Source organism: Pseudopipra pipra, chromosome 1 (assembly GCF_036250125.1).
Source record: "Pseudopipra pipra isolate bDixPip1 chromosome 1, bDixPip1.hap1, whole genome shotgun sequence".
Classification (NCBI taxonomy): Eukaryota; Metazoa; Chordata; class Aves; order Passeriformes; family Pipridae; genus Pseudopipra; species Pseudopipra pipra.
Genome location: NC_087549.1, coordinates 138,750,025 through 138,767,297, shown reverse-complemented (window position 1 = coordinate 138,767,297; position 17,273 = coordinate 138,750,025). Strand labels below are relative to the sequence as shown.

Below are 17,273 nucleotides of genomic sequence, written 5' to 3'. Positions count from 1 at the left end.
GATGATGCATGGACAATTTGAAAATACTTTCTCAGGTAAATATTTTTCATACTACATTCATTTTTTAAATGCAGTGGGTTGGTACATGGGACATGGCTGCAGTTTAACCAACAATGTGTATTGAGCAGCCATTGAACGTGTTGCCTAGATGTAAAATCAGCTTTAAGGCCCTAGTACAGCAAACCACCCCAGTCCCTGAACTAAGCACATTCTGAAATGTAACATCCACAGTTTGGACTGACTTCTGCCTAAACTGATGACCGAGTGAAACGCATACTCATCACTTAGATGAGCTACAGGGGATTTAGGCTTGTGCTTAAGTGTTTTGCTGTATTAGACTGGGTTCATTGCAGCTATCCTAACCAAGTTTATGTCATCAAGTAGGCTTCCTCTGCATTCTGGGGGAAACAGGCACCTCCAGGTGAGGATTTATCCAGCATAAGGGTGGTTGGTTTGGAGTGGGTGCTGAATGACAACAGGTGAAGAGGTTTCTACCCTTTCCCTATGGACCAAGTCCTGTGCTATCTGCTGTCTGTGAGAGTAAAAAGTGTACAGCATCTGCAGCCACCAGCACTCTTGACACTACACGTTTGATTTTAACACTATGGCATTGTCCAGCCTATTAAAACCACTGGTCAGTGATATGTTCACATTAGAGAAGGAGTTTGCCCTGCTGTTTTTCTAGTTGTGAGTCACAAGATGCTAGGAAGTATTTATGCATTGAATATCACAGCTCAGCCATCACACTGGTATTTTTCATGGGACATTATTTATTTCATAAAATTGAATTTCTGAACAAACGTATTTCCATGAGCTTCATCACCTTCACTAAATGCAGTGGACTTTTCCCCAGTACAAATGCACTGTAGATGAAGGCTTGGATTGTGATCAATTCACAAACCTCTAAATGTTGAAGGCTCTTCCCAGCCTTGGGGCCACCCTGAGCCTTATGGGGCAGCAGTGCAACTTTGTGAGAGCAAGGAGGAGGACAGACCACGAGAAGGCTACTGGCAGGAGAAGGCTCATGAAAAATTCCCAATTTTAGGAAGGTATCTTTGAACTTTGCAGAAATAGAAACAGAGCTAGAATATTGCCAGTACAATGACAGTTCACAGGTGTGCTATATGAAGTGAGAATTAAATTTATACACTTTAAAAAATTTAATCTGTTTTTAATTTATGTATTACACAAACTGATGTGCACATACTGGTTAGTGTAATACAAAAATGCAGGCAAAGATTTAGGAGTGAAGAGTCAGAGATATATTTCACTGGGTTTTGATTCAATGACATTACATTAATTAATTTTGCTCCTTATTCCACACTAGTTAAAAAAGATTTACTACTGCAATTTTTTTTCTATTAGGAAACAGAACTATTCAAAGTGCCTTAAAAAGAAAATACAGATTTGAATGGTTTACTATGAGGAAGAAAATTAAGCCCATGCGCTTAAAGGCATCCACTGGAATATGGCCAAGCTCAGATGCCTCTCTGAGAAGTCTCATGGCACTGCTAAAACAGCACAAGGGACAACAAAAAGAATGTAGTGTTGATAGCTCAGTTGCCTGAAGGCTTTTTACAGACTAAAGGGAATTCAGTGGTCAGGAACCAAATTGGTTTAGGGATAAATTTGGAAGAAATACAGAAGTCTGTGCACAGAAGGGCAAATGCAATTACAATTTCTAAACAAACTCTGAATATGAAATTACTTTATCTGTGTATACAGTCAAAGATATATGACTGCTGTTATGTTTTCATGTTTTAGAATAACACCAGAGGAATTACTCCAATTGCTTTAAATGCTCTGAAAGAGCCAGGATGAAGGTAAAATAGAAAAAATATAGTTGTAAGAGCAAAGAAAACTTTCCTAACCATAAACATTAAACTTTGGTTTAATATTCCTATGATGATGCTGAAAATTTCATTGCCTGTGTAATTATAATGGTAAACACAGAAAAAGATAAAGGTCAAAGAGAAGAAAAGGTTTGCCAAAATAAACCTGATTAGGCAGAACTACTGAGAGATGATTCAACTGGGCTAACAAGGAAGGACATTAAATGTGACCCCTTTGAGGATACAGGGACTACAGACTTTTCATCCGTGCAAGGAAGCGAGCTTGAACACCATCTTTCACAACAGAGCTGTGTGAGAGTTACACAGGTCTGAAGTCTTACAGTGGGAGAACCAGGGTAACAAAGGGCAGACAGGGGCATATGGCCTGACACCAGTCTTGAAGGAAAAACCAGGCTTGGAGAAGCCGGCAGGTCCAGAGTTTCAGCACTGTCCTGTGCCTGCCAGAGAGAGGAGGGCATGCAGGCGGAAACACGCTGTCACTTTGGTTTCCTGGCTTCCTCCTTCCCTCCCCTCATGCACTGCAAAAGGGTGCATGGAAGACTACAAATATGTGCCCAATAGAGAGGAGCCTAACTTCTTTCTGAAAAGAAATGTGGCTGAAATTCAGTGGTGAAGGAGAAGATATAGAATATTAGCCAATATTAGTGACAAAAGCATATTATTCAACAGAAAAAAAAAAATTGGTGATTCTCAGCCAGGGTAATTTTCCCTTTGTCTAAAATTTCAAATACTCTTAGGTATAGGCTTGTTTGCCTGATAGTTGTTTTTTCATAGTTAGCTGTGTAGGGTAAAAATAGAGTGTAAATGTATTACAGGTGCAAGAATGAATAGGCCTTTTGGAAAAAGGAGGAATTAGAATAATTAAAAATATTACAATGCTGAAAAGTATGGCACTGTTATCTTAAGTGAACAGTGTTTCAATATACAGATGCTTCTGTTTTTATACCTTGCAAAATTACCTTCTCATCATCTGGCATGGTTGAAGCTGTCAGGAAGAACTATCCTAATGCCATGAGCCCCAAAGGGCACAGCTGGTTTTTCAGATAGGTCTTACTCCTTGTTTACGTAAATCCTGAGTGGTATGAGCTTTGTGGAGGTAGCTTATCAGTAACGAGTTCCCAAATGCTGAGCAAGATGAGCCATCCCGCAGCTGAATCCCCTCCAAAGTCTGCAGGCTTGTCTGCTGGCAGGCTGGTGCCCAGAAGACCTGGATCCCCAGCCTGATCCCATCATCTATTCACCAGTAAAGGAGGTGAATACACTTTCCTCTTCACCTCTCCTGGGCTTTCAACAACGTGGAATCCCTGGATGTGTAGGCTGGGATACTTCTCTCTTAACTTTAGTAATCTAAAAATGTGTGGCTGGTCCAAGCTCCCTCAAGAGTGGGGAAGAAAATGTCTCTCCAGAAGGCACTGCACTTTGGAGGCTCTAGAACCCATTTTAGACTTAGATGAGTTGTCTTCTGCAGATCTTGCTCTTTTTTTATTGGCTATAAAAAGCGTATAGACTAACTCAGATTAAATGTTTACACTTCGGGTAGTTAACATTAAGTGACATGAATTCTATCTTTATTATCTAATTTTAAGCTACAGCTTCTCCTTCCATTACCTACAAAAAGAGTATACTGTGTCTTATCCCAATTGTAAATACACTGTAGAGAGATATATATTTGCTATTGTTTCCTTTAGCTACTGCTATTCAAAGTTATTTGTTAATATCAGGAGAGAAATGAGGATAATAATGCTTTTGAACATACATCTTTGGTATTTTTGAAATATATAACTTCAAACTGCTTTTCTAATGGAAGTGGTAGGATTAGAGATCAGATTTTTGTTCCTTCTACAGAGATACCAAACCAAAATCTTCCATAGCCTGTGCAAAATGGAGGTCTATTAAGCTGTATCTTTAGGGACAGAAGTCACTTTTTAATTTCCTTCTGCATCAGCACAAAGAAGCTCCATAATAGCTTTCATAAAACTGTTAAGGTAAAACCTTTGCCAAAGCCACTCTTCTCCCACAGACAGTGGTGTAGTTCGATGCATTCCCTGCAACTAACAGGACTTATCCACAAGGGGAAATCAGCATGCAAGAAGCTGAAGAGGTTATTTATTGCGAACTGCCTCCTGGGATCTAGTTGCTGTGCGGATACTCAGTGCACTATTCCCAGGAGGGTGCTCCCCTACCTCCACAGACAAGTCACCTCTCCCAGAGGACGAGGTCCCTCCGAGTGTGTCCAGCTCTCTATGACACTGATACCTGAACAGCCAACAGCCCCTCCCTTCAGTTGGTAGATGCCAGAGCTGCACTCCTAGTGAAGCCTCCAGCAGTAGCTAGATGACAAGAGCAGTGCAGATGGGGAAATGCCAGAGGCAAGGAGAGCCTCTTCTGTATCCTCTTGGGTCTCTAACTCGGTGAAGAGACTCCTTATTGTCAGATGAGACTCAATTACCTGCCAGTTCTTACTCTGCATTTTCTTTTCCAAACCTATGATAGGAATTATGTTACTATTTCCCGAGCACCTGATAAGATGTTCCTACTTAGGGGATTCCTAGAGGGATGGGAAAGGAAGAAAGCTGATGTGAACTACATGGGCACAGTCTTGCTAAGTTGCAGAACAGAGGAGACAAAAAAATTTCCATATCTTTCCAACTATGCCCAGCTTTTTTTTCATTCTCTGAACTGTGGATTGAACCCATACAGCCCCTAATTAATCATCAAATTCACAGAAATGCTACAAGTCTCTTTAAGCTATTTTCCTCCTATCAATTAAAAAGGCCAAAGGCTGTTTTGTAACCTGAACCCACTTAGTTCTCTACAGCTAAACTTTCCCCCTCTGCACCCTTTTCCTCCTCAGGGTAGGGTGCAGTTCCTTTTGCCTATTAGGTGTAATCCCTGCTCCATACTGTTCCCAGCTACTGTTGGATACTGTGTAAGAGAGTGCTGGTTGGACAGATCAAAATCACAACAGGTAATGGGTTAAAATTCAACAGGCCTTGCCTTTTAGACAAATGAACAACTAAAATATTCCAAGAAGGGAGCTCTCCCTTTCAGCCCCTTTTCCATGCTGAAAAAGGCGTCTGCTCCTCTGAACAATTAGAGTAGCCTAGAGTTGATATGCTGGGACACAGGAGGACACTTTCATTTTAGATTTTTCATTGTGTTTGAAACGATGGACTGAAATAGGTTTTTACAACTGGCATCCATCACTTTTCCCCCTCTGAGTCAAGGTCTCTTGCGTCATGTGCAGTCCAGAGCAGCTGCCCTGAAGGACATCACTGCTCCTGCCCCAGTGCAGATGAAGGAAGACTGATGATGCCCTAATGAACGTAGAGGACTGAATTAAATCCTGAGTGCAAATGCATCTCAGTGAAATTAAACTTGTGCAAGACCGACCCAAGTAGTTGCAGTGTACTTCACCATCCCTGGTGAAACAGAAACAAACAGAACTGGAGTGAGAGGCAAGTCACAGCTTGGGGAAGATCTGCTTACTGGGAACAAGCACAGTTGGAATAGTCACGTAACCTATTCTAGGCCTCGAATGTAGGCTGTGTATGTCAGGAGGCTCTTTATGGTCGGTGCACAGAAGTAGGTGAATCCCTCCCAAACGTAATTTAGAACGTCTAAATTAAGGAATATTTAGGTTCCTAATTTGGATGCTCTGAGTTTCTCTCCAGAGGTGCTTCTCTTCACTGGTTGTGCGGAGAGTGAGGCTCCTAATTTAGGAACATGATGCACTCTTAAATTAGCAAGGCAATTACTTAAGAACTGCAAATTACTCCTCCCTTCCCTTTTCCCCCACTGGCAGCTGAACATATCATGGCATCAGATTGAGGTCAGATTCTGATTACAGTAGTATTGGTGGCAAATGTGACATGGCTTCATTCATTTATAGTAATGGAAGCTCTAGACAGGTAGTAATGAAAATAGAGTCTTGTCTGGGATGCTGGAATTCCTGGCTGAAAATTTCTGATATTGAAACCTTTGACCCTGACTGAAGAATTCAAGATGAAAATTCCCAAGTTTCTAAACATATACAGCACCTTTTACTGTTTACTATCATGTCACAGTTGCAGAGCATGGAGAAACTATGGATCAGTATGGATCTGCTGCTCCAGCTGGATCCCTACAAATCTGTGGGCCCTGATGGGATTCATCCGAAAATCCTCAAAGAGCTAGCTGATATCATTGGAAAGCCTCCCTTGATGATTTTTGAGTGGTCTTGGGAATCCGGAGAGGTCGGTCCCAGCTGACTGGAAGCTGTCAAATGTCCCAATTTTCAAGAAGGGCAAGAAGGAGGACACTGGAAACTACAGGTCTGTCAGTCTCACTTCAGTGTCCATTAAAATCATGGAAAAGATTATTCTGGGAAGTATAGAAAAACGCTTGGAGGAGAACACAGTCATTGGTCACAGCCAACACAGCTTCATGAGGGGAAAGTCATGCTTATCAAACCCACCTAGCTGATCAAGGGGAGCCAGAAGATACAACATTTTTGGACTGCAGCAAAGCTTATGATACTGTCTTTCACAAGATTCTTCTGGACAAAATGTCCAGCACACAGCTGGATAACTGTGTTCTGTGATGGGTGAGCAACTGGCTCACAGGTTGGACACAAAGAGTTATAGTGAATGGGGTAACATCAGGATGGTGTCCAGTCTCTAGTGGGGTTCTGCAGGGCTCCACCCTCAGCCTAGTTCTCTTCAATGTCTTCATTAACGGCTTGGATACAGCACTTGAAGGAATACTAAGCAAGTTTGTTGATGACACTAAATTGGGAGGAGCTGTTGACTCCCTTGAGGGCAGAGAGGCCCTGAGGAGAGACCTCGACAAATGAGAGAGGTGGACAAACACCAACCATATGAATTTTAACAAGGACAAGTATTGGATTCTACATGTGAGACAGGGCAATCCTGGTTATGTAAACAGACTGGGGAAAGAGAGGCTGGAAAGCAGTGCCACAGAAAGGGACCTGGGGGTCCTGGTTGATGGCAAGTTGAACATGAGTCAGCAGTGCCCTGGCAGCCAGAAGGGCCAACCATGTCCTGGGGGGCATCAGGCAAAGCATCGCCAGCCAGGCGAGGGAGGGGACTGTCCCACTCTGCTCTGCACTGGTGCAGCCTCACCTTGAATATTGTGTGTAGTTTTGGGCACAACAATATAAAAAAGACATTAGGCTACCAGAGACTATCAAAAGGAAGGTAACAAAGATGGTAAAGGACCTTGACAGGAAACCATACAAGGAGCGGCTGAGGCCACTCAGTCTGTTCAGCCCGGAGAAGAGGAGACTGAGGGGAGACCTTGTTGCAGTCTACATGAGGGACAGAAGTCCTCTACATGACCTTGTTCCCTCATGAGGGGAAGAGGAGAGGCAGGCATTGATCTCTGTGGTGACCAGTGACAGGACTCGAGGAAATGGCCTGAAGCTGAGTCAGGGGAGGTTTAGGTTGGATATCAGGAAAAGGTTTTTCACCTGGAGGATGGTTGGGCACTGGAACAAGCTCCCCAGGGAAGTGGTCACAGCACCAGGCCTGTCTTGAGTTCAAGAAGGGTTTGGACAATGCTCTCAAGCATCTAATGTGATTCTTGGGGTGTCCTGCGCAGGGCCAGCAGTCGGACTTGATGATTGTGATGGATCCCTTCTAACTCAGCATATTCCATGATTCTTTAATTCTATAGTCTGCTTGTTCCATGGCCATTTTCTTAAAAGAGCACCCAACTGTGGCAGAGAGAAACTACAAATAGGCCGAGGAGTCTAAAAGTGAGTAGAAGGTCAACATGATGTGATAAATGAGACAGATGACATCTGCATATCTTAGTATCTGCTCAGGTCCTTCCTATCTTAAAAAGGATTGTACTTCCAAGGCCTCTGGAATTCCTGTAACAGCTTTGGCTGTTGTGAGGGTTAAACCATGATCCCAATATCCTCTGGGAAATTAAGTGTTAAAGGCTCCTGTGTTCACACAGTAAGGTTTCTTCACTTCTCTAGAAGATGTGCCATCACATACTTCATAAAAAACTTGACAAAACCTGAAATTTCAAGATACTTCTAAAATGTAATGGATTTCAGATGCTGTCCTATGGATCCTCTAGTATATTTGATTTTTAAATGTTTAATTTGCTAAGGGAACTGCTTCTTCCCTGGCATGAAAACACAATTATTAAAACGCACTTCATTATTTTGAGACTGATATCACAATTTGGGTCCTTGTTTAACATTCCATCGCTATGAATACAATGAAATTCTCTAATGATTAATAGGATTTGTTACTTTAAATAATCATGCTGAACCTTATTTGCAAGACTTATTAGGCTTGTAACTTCCACATTAATAATGTATCTCTAGCGGGACAGCCAGCTTTGGAAAGTTGCTACTCATTCGTTGACTACCCTTCTCTTTAACTGCTATGGGGACAATTATTCTGCAATGTGGAGCCCACAGTTGTGTATCACATTTCATCCCATCCTATTGCTGAACTTTTCTGATCAATTTTTAGGATATCTTGCTCTTCACACTTGCATAGAATGAAACACGTTGTATGGTAAGTCAAAAAACCTGCTGAGCCTCAGCCACGAATGAGTTCTGGATGAGCCCACACAGCTGGAGAGAAATTTAGAAGGGGACCACAAAGTTTGAAAACAGCTTATAGTCCCTCTTGGGGATAACCTTTCCTCTTCCCCTTCCTCCCGCACCTGCGTTCTCCACTTCAAGCTTCAAGGAGTTTTACATGGTCACAGAGCCACAATATTCACCCCCACTCCAAAAGAGTCTTTTGTGTGGTTGTTCAAAGGAGCTCTGTGTTTCTCCCACCAGGACCACTCTGGTTTCTCGTGTGCCCACCTCCCCTCACCTCTGGCACTGCCAGATTGTGGTGATGCCTGTGAATGAATTCACGTGTGCTGAAGTGTTTGCCCACAGGCAGAAACCTGCAGCAAAGCCCAACTGTCCACCAAATACCGCAGCTGCTCTGTGCACACACACAGCATTACCATAGTAATGTCTTTGTGTATGTTATCACCCTCCCATTAAATACCAGCAGGAGTGGTTTCAGCTGGAAACATTTTGACTCAAAGAGACTTTCTGTTGCCCCAGAGTGACCTAATAATATGTATTCATGGCAGAAAGTGCTGAAGCCCGATAATGAGTTCTCATCATTTGATGCGGTTCTTGCCACTCTCATCAACATTTATATGGACACAAGTGAGAGCAAAAAATGGCAGTGGCTTGTAGAGCCTGCTCTCCCTGGATTTCAGCCACACGTAAGTGCACAGATCATCCCTCTATATATCAAAAAGCTGTCCCCTTCCCACTGTTTTAATCCCAGTGAAAGAATAACAGAAATGAAGACAGTTGGCTACAAATTCCTGTTCATCTATTTTCTTCATCATAAATTCATACAAGCAGATGTAACAGACAGGAAAAAACAGAAACACATACATGTTCTGATGTGAAGGCAACCAGTCTGGGAATAGCTGCCATTCCTTTTTCTTTAACTTCTGGGAACATCTTGAAACGTGCAATCAACATAGCATACATGTTAGATATGGCACCACCTGGAGTCCACAGTAATATACTGTTACTTTTTCTAGGCATTGTAATATCATTTCAGAAAAAATGACAAGTCTTGCTACAGTTTATCTAACTCTAATGCTAATGTTTCTGCCTCATGGCAGAACCATGGATTCTTACTCCTGATGCTCCTCATAGCTGGGCTGTGTAATAATAGGATCTACTACACCCGAATAACAAATTATACAAAAAGTACTATGGCAAAAAATGACTGGGGCTTCCATTCGTCCTCATTCTTGCTACCATCTCTCCTTTAGTTCCCAGTCTTAGCTTTCCATACCCCATCAACACATAACCCCACTCTATTCCACCTCCCAGGCAGATGCCCCACAAGGCAACTTGCCCCAACAAGTGCAACCTGATCTGTGCTCTCCCCTCCCAAATCAGGGTGGTGTTTAATGCCCCAGCTTTGAACAAACCCACCCCACGAGTCCCAACAGACACCATCTTCTGGATAATAGGAGTTAGGGGAAGGAAGAGAAAGGAAAAAGGGTCATTCTAACACTTATTTTTCATTTTATATGTCCTCAGATGGGAGCAAGGGGAAAAGGTCAAATGTCCCTAACACTTGCCTTAAAATCACTGGCACACACTGACTTAAAAATACCCATTTCAAGATGGATATTTTACCCACTTCAAAACAGCATTCTGCAGTGGTCTGTTCCCATATTTCAATTGTCAATGCATAAATTAAAAACAAGCACTTAATTTTTCCTTTTTTGAGATTTTTACTAACTGACTTTCTGTGCCTACAGTGGAACAATGTTTGGTTTTACATTAATGCTGCATGAGCACTATGGGAATATAATGCAGTACCTGAGGCAGAGGCTGAGTAGTTTTACGTATGTATGCACACAAGCACACACACAGAGACATATATACATGAAATCCATCAGATTTATCCTGTATATATATGTATATACAGAGATTGATTACATATTGATGTTTATGCATATATATTTATATAAAGCAAAGATTTGAAATGAACGGGTCGAAATGCTGCTGAGTTCAATTAATGCAACATTAATCCATCTAAAAATGGAGTGAAGAGCATAAGATGTATACCTCCAGAGGATGGTTCAGCTCATCCTCTGGCAGCTGTATTGCAGTAGGTGGGATGACTTGCTCTGCAGACACATCCACCCCTCTCCCTTGAATATGTGGGAGCTGCTATAACTAGCCCATGGTAAACACCCAATGCTTGGACAGCCAAAGCGAGAAAAGCTAAAATCCACCCTTTAAGCAGATGAAGAAAGCACTGCCGAGTATCTGTGCTGGCAAATTTAACATTGTTTTGACTTTTGTAAGATTTGTTTTTATCTTACTGGAGATACATACACTTTTCCACAGCCCACAGAAACTGTGCCCTTCATTTCTAATCAGTATCCTAGCTCTGCTCTTGCAGTGAGGCTGCCCCTGCTCTGGGCTTTCCCTGACCTCACTGGCCCTCCTGTGAATCCAAGGGAAAATGCCACCAAAAGATGGCATCGCTGGCAGAGGGGTCAGTACAAATCAGGGGTTTTCCTCCCTTTTCAACTATCTTGAGAGATATGAACGTATTTCTACCCTTCTTTTCAGAAATGACAAAACGAGAAATGGAGAGATTAGGAGGAACTGCTCAGGTATCTGTCTCTAAAAAATGCAGATGTCATGTTGATGACTTACGTGACTGAACTAATGTGTCCAAGTCGAACTAATTTGGCCTATCTTGTCAAAAGTCATTGGCTTGGTGTCAAAAGAATCAAGACTGAAATGTTAAATTTCTTCACTACTAGGCTTTCCTATTATTATTACTTCGTTGTTTAACCTTAAGCTTATTAATAAGCCTGCATTCTGCCTTTAATTTTGGAGCTGTGTTTACATCCAGAGTTAAGAGCAGGCAACAAAACACACCTACGGAATTTGAAGAAAATAATCAGGCCTTTATGCTTTGCATGTATTGATGCTGTTTATTTCATTCCAGAGAATGCAGAGAGCAAGAACCTTTTCTTTGCAACAGTAAGGTCTTCAGCTGAAGCCATGACAGCTTGAAGTGAGAAGACAGCATGGAGATGATTTCTATTATTGCCTGAAAAAGCAGAACCTGCACACTGAATATTGCTGCCTTAAGAGAGTGAATTAGAAAGATGCACTTTGCACAAAACAGAAATTGAGGAGGAAGAAAGGATGAGAGGGGGCAGCCCTGCAAACGGCCAGTGCAGGTACACGCCTGCAGAGAGCTCGTCCCCATGCCGGTGTCAGCACAAGGAAGCGAGTTCTGGCACCTGACACACCAGCAACACCCTGGCCCCAGGTCAGGCAGGGATCTGTTGCAGTCCCAGCAGGGCCAGCAGTTCCTCCTGAGGCCCTGGACACCTTTCCTGACTCACACTATCTCTAGCTGAGTTTGCCAGACACAGGCAGATCTGGGACATGCACTGAGCCTTTCACCTCTGCTGCCATGCCCAGCCTGTGCCCATGAGGTCTGGCTGGGCAGTGTTGCTATTGCTCTTCTCTCCCAAGTCCCTGACCAGCCCTATGGGGTTATTGTGTCTCAAGCCTGCAAGGTAAAGAACTAAAACCAGCTGTATCAAGTCAGGTTAGGGACTGTTCAGTAACCAACCACTGTTCAGTTTCCAAAAGCTTTGACTTAGGTCCTGGGCTCGTGACACAAGTTTAGATGCCTGATGTGATGGGGGCCAAGGTTTTCGGGGGGACCTCTAAGCACTACAGTAAAAGCTGCCAGAGCTTTTGCTCTCAGCACTCTTTAAATAACAACTCATCAAAAAGCAATGTCAATTCTTCTCATCTGTGGAAACAGCAAGAACAAAAATCTCACACCACTTCCCACAGGTGCACTCAGATGTGAGAAGCTGAAGATGAGCCTTGCCTGACCTTGATGGCCTCGGAGAGCTGAATGTCCTACGCTGTTATCAGTGAGGCTTTTTCTTTGCTCAGTAGTGTGCTCTTTCCCTCTTCATTAGGTCAATGGACTTTCTTTTCAGAAAGGCTCCTTCCACAACAGCTATCAGTCTGTTCTCTTTTGACAAGCCAAGACATTATGCTCAATGTAAATTCTTTCAATATTTTGCAATTTTGTGAGGCAGATAGGCCAAAGTTTTTTGCCATGATATTCCAGAGTAAGAGAGGAGGTGATGAAGAGTATAAATCAAAAGATTAAATGGAATGATTAAAAAATAAAAAAGTCTTAACAATGTAGTGTTTGTCTGAGTCAATGATTACTCGACACTAATTTTTTTGCCTTATTGACTTGCCCTGAAAGAACCAGGTTTCTAAGCCTTTAAGCACTCAGATTAACAAGCCACCCAAATACCCCAGTGAGCAAAACAGGCTTTACATGGAAAGCTAACAGCATACTCTACTGCTGGCAGGGTCCTACTGACTCCACTAAAATTACTGGAAGGGATGCTACGTCTTTCCCTGTTTCCTTCAACTTCCCCTGTGATGATGGAGAGCTCTGTTGTGTTTCTTCCCTCCATTATTAATACAACAGTCTTTCTATTTCATGTAATCCATAAGAAGTGGGGGCAAAGCGAAACTGCAAGGCAAATGTCTCTTCTGATTATGTTTCCCATGTGCCATTACAGCTGCTCATCATGCAGTGTAATTTGCTCAAACAGACCCTCATAATCACATCCCTGAAATTCATAAACATGCAATACTTTATCTCAAAGAGGCCACTGGTGGTTACTAGCAAGTGTCCTCTCAAACATGCATATTTAATTATATTTACTCTTTAGCTATAGGGGATGTCATATACCGTAGTCTGAAAAATAAAGAAAGCTTGAAATGTTATGTACCAGGTGAAAATATCCCATCGCCACAGCCCCCTGGCCAGCCAACCATCTCTCTCATTTTCCTTAGTGTGACATATTCCAAAAGTACAAACACTGGAGCAATTTCATAGGTGAACCTGAAATGTAGTAATGTCCATATTTAATGCTTTCATCTACAACACTAGTACATCTTTTTGCAATATTACATTACACTGTAGCCACAATATACTCTATTTGGCACTGGGTAGAGTTCTGTTTGACAATACTTTCCACAATCTTCCTTCGGATTGGACATCAAATGTCTAGAAGGAGAAATGCAGAGAGTGCTTGAGAATCCATTTCCACCCGCTTCAGTGAAAAAAATCTTGCCCACCTCTTCCAGGCTCAAGGCTTTGCCCTAAATTCAAGAGATGCTGGGCAGAGCCAGCCCTTCGCCTTGCATAAACCTGTGTGCACATCTAAAGCACACGTCCTCAGTCCTATTCATAATGACAAGACAGTGCATGAAGCTAACCAAGTACACAAAAATGCTTCCTAGTCCCAAAGTGAAAACTCCACACTTTAAATTCTGCATCTCTTTCTTAGAGAAAGCTCTACATGCCCCAAGTATGGATTGTACACAACCCCTCTACATGAATGCAACTGTCCACTTGGCACACCTTTCATTTTACATATTTATGCATGCAAAATGCTAATCTATATGTATCTTTTGCGTATTTTTGGGGGTAGCAAAACCAACATCGTATTAGTATGATGAAATTTTATAGAAGACAACCTACAAGACAAAGCTGAAAGTCTTTGTGTAAATAACTGTAGCAACCATTTAAAAAGCAGATTAAGTTTTTCCCAGCAGTCTTAACATAAAATTATTCTTTCATTCAGATACAGCAATTAATATTTTAGAGTTTAACCGTAAAATTATATTAAATATTATGGAAAAAAAATCTGCTACTTACATATTAGTATTTGCTGCTGATGTCAGCCAGTCTGCTGCCAATCCAACCATGTCCAATCCAGTTGAAAGTTGATTAAAATATCTAGGGTGCCCTGCACGAGATGGAAAATGTTATCAAAAGGCTGATGATTCTGAATGAAACTATTCAGTGCTGAACATTGTATTTACCTCTGGATTTCTATAGAGAAGGAAGCACTTTCAAGGTATGAAACAAAGCAAACAGCAGTAAATACATTTCTTGGAAAAGGCAGGATGATTTCTTTTCTTTCTCATTCCAAACTCAGTAAAATCAGAGTAATTACACTGAACACAGAATAATGAATTCCAACATTCCCTATTATCCTTTCAATATGCCTTGAAAATTAGCACATTGCTGCCTCACAAAAATAGCTGTTTGCTCCCGTTAGTGTGTCACATGTTGTCACTGGATATGGTTTTGCCTGACTAGGTTTGAAAGGCACGCACGAGACACCATCTGAAGAGCTTGCCAGTACATATAACATCAGTGATGAATGGCTAATGATTGTAATAGACAGGGTGAAATGAGAAAATGGAGTATTTTGGTGACTGCTTTGCACATGACTCAATGGCTGATGATTGTACGAAGATGGCAGGGAAGGTGGTGGTCCTTGTCATTTTTTCCCTGTCAGAGTGCAATTACAAATAGCTTGGCTACCTGCTATTGTGATTTTAAATAAACCCCATGAAAACCAGCACTGCTGCCCCAGCAGACTGATGCACAAGAATATATTCAATGAGCTGATAGTCCACATACCTAGTTAATCTAATTGGCTCCTGATTTTTTTCCTAAAATCCTGCTAGAGATTTTTCTTAAAAATGTGCCCAGAGCCATTAAACCCAGAAACCATTAAAACTCCATTTTTACTGGTCACTTCCCACAAGCCCCTGATAAGTGGCATAATTACCGGTACAAATTATAGATGGTTCACAATTACTTAAACGCCATCTGACTCAAAGGAAGGCAGCCTCTGCTTGGAAAACACCTGTCCTGACCCTTAGATGACAAACTGTTATTGCCATCAGAGAAAACAAAAGATAGAGCAAGATGATTGAGGAAATGCAGACCCAGCACTGAGAGAAAACTTATCTTCAGTCTCCTGTGGCCCCTTATCAGGCACGGACACATGGCTGGCAGAACAGCACAGGGGATTGCTCCCCAGCTCCCACCCTGCAGCACACAAAGGCAGAGTAATCAGGCTAAGCTGAGTGGGCAGACCAGAGCTGAGGATATGGGGCAGGGGACACACACACATAAAAATTCCACTGTGCCCTTAACCTGAGACCAGCCCTTTGCCACAGCCATTCAAGCCTGATCATGTTTTGCACTGAGCTCTCCCCACCAGAGATAGGAACTACCACCTTCTCCTGGTCTGTGCTGCCAACAACAGGCAGCCAAAGTCCCTGAGGCATTGAGGAATGATGCTGAGATCCAGCAGAATGCACAGGATCTGGCCCTTGCTCTTAAGTGGGATTGATGGACCTAAGGCACCCATGCACCCCACCAATGCCACCACAGCCTTGGTGATCCCGTGACGGGCTTGGCCTGTAGAGAACCATATCTCCCCTGATGATGGGATTTTTGGAGATTTCTGTATTTATAACTCAAGTTCAGTGCCACAGCTGGCTCCAAGCTGGTTCCCAAATTTCACCAGAAAGCAACAAAAAATTAGGAGCTAAAAGCCTTTACCGGATCCGGGCTACAGGAAGGCTCAAAAAGGCTACAAAAACTCCTGCTTTGGAAATAAATCCACACTGAAAAGCTGGGGAATAGCAGAATTCGTATCTGCATCTGCAGTGTCTCAGCGGCTCTCTGTCAGCCCCATACCCACCCCCAGGCGACAGCCCTGTTGTCACTGCCTGTTTCTTCAAGCGAACCTCACAGCAACCCACCCGCTTTGGGAACCGCCGTAGGGACAGGGCCGGCTGCACGCGGAGGCCGGGCAGCGGTGCCCTGGAGCGAGCGAGGTGGGGGGAGCAGCGCTGTGTTAAGACGTCAGTACAGAGAGAGCAGGAGCTGCTGCTGCTGCTGGGCAAGCCCCCAGCACCCACACTTGTGACACAGCTCCCTCCGCTCGACGATGCCCTTCCCTTCTGCAGCACGACTGTAATACATAAGGGCACAGAATGTACTGCCCCAACTGCCCCCAGCCCCAGCTGCAATGGTTTGTCTGTCCATGTGACACCCATATATGTGAGTGAGCTCTCTTCCCTTGGCTAGATGGGCATGGAAAATTGTGGCTTTGCTTAAAATACAGGCTCCACTGGCAAGGTAAGAAGACTCTGTGAGAGATGCTCAAAAATCACTACCCGGGTGCTGCCTGCCTGAAATGCACATCTTTTGTTGCGGTTGTCACTGAACAAAGAGGTGACTGGGAAAGAGACTGACAGGGTGCGAGGGAGAGAGGTGAAAGTAGGAGATTACTGCTTGGTTTAGCAGTATACAATGTGTTCACAGATATCCCTGAGTAAATCGGGACATGATTGCCAAGAACCAGGGCCAAGGCACAGGGACACCCCAGGGCCGGTCTTTCCCTACTGAGGGTGTGCCTTTGCCCTGTGCACCCTCTCAAACATACACCTGCCTGCACTTTGTCTGAGGCATGGGCATGCCCAGCATGAACACACAGCCTCCACAAGGAAGGATGAGAAGGGCCAGGCACGGCTAGACAGCACAGATAAAGGCACGGCCGGCAGCACTGAGCCTGGCCTTGCTCACAGCCTCACTGCATGCATGGCCAGCATCAGGGCCTGCCAGAGAGCAAAGCTAGGCCAGCACCAGCTTCCTGCACCCTTCCTGGGGTTTCCAAGCCATTTTTAAACGCTTGTATTTCAATTACTCCGTTCAATTTCAATTGCACTGCACAGTACCTGAATTCTGCATCCATCTTGCCTTGCTTTCGCAGTCACTTTCGTATTCTCTCAGCAAGAATTCTGTCTCTGCTAGTAAAGGGGCAGAAAGTGTGGTTCCCCTGAGCACCCCAGCAAACAGTGGCATGCAGACAACACCTGGAGCAACCGACACCTGCCCCTTAGATGAAAAATCAGCCATATGGCTCCTCGAATCCTGGACCTGGGGATCCAGCTGTGAGGCTAATCTAAGC

The 17,273-nt window shown here is 43.3% G+C and overlaps 1 protein-coding gene across 3 annotated transcripts in view; it reads right to left on the bottom strand.

Annotated features, from left to right (window-relative positions):
• The window catches only part of GAD2 (glutamate decarboxylase 2), a 41,064-nt gene that overhangs the window by 19,903 nt on the left and 3,888 nt on the right, over positions 1-17,273 (bottom strand). The window contains exons 1-4 of one of the 3 annotated variants that reach the window (XM_064635866.1): positions 16,063-16,085; positions 14,153-14,243; positions 13,221-13,333; positions 9,289-9,404 (exon numbers count right to left, since the gene is read on the bottom strand). In XM_064635866.1, the coding sequence (XP_064491936.1) occupies positions 9,289-9,404; positions 13,221-13,333; positions 14,153-14,202 (279 nt within the window). In that variant the 5' untranslated portion in view covers positions 14,203-14,243; positions 16,063-16,085. Of the gene's footprint in view, positions 1-9,288; positions 9,405-13,220; positions 13,334-14,152; positions 14,244-14,319; positions 14,431-16,062; positions 16,086-17,273 lie in introns of those variants that run through there. The other 2 variants (XM_064635857.1, XM_064635851.1) reach the window with 2 other exon arrangements.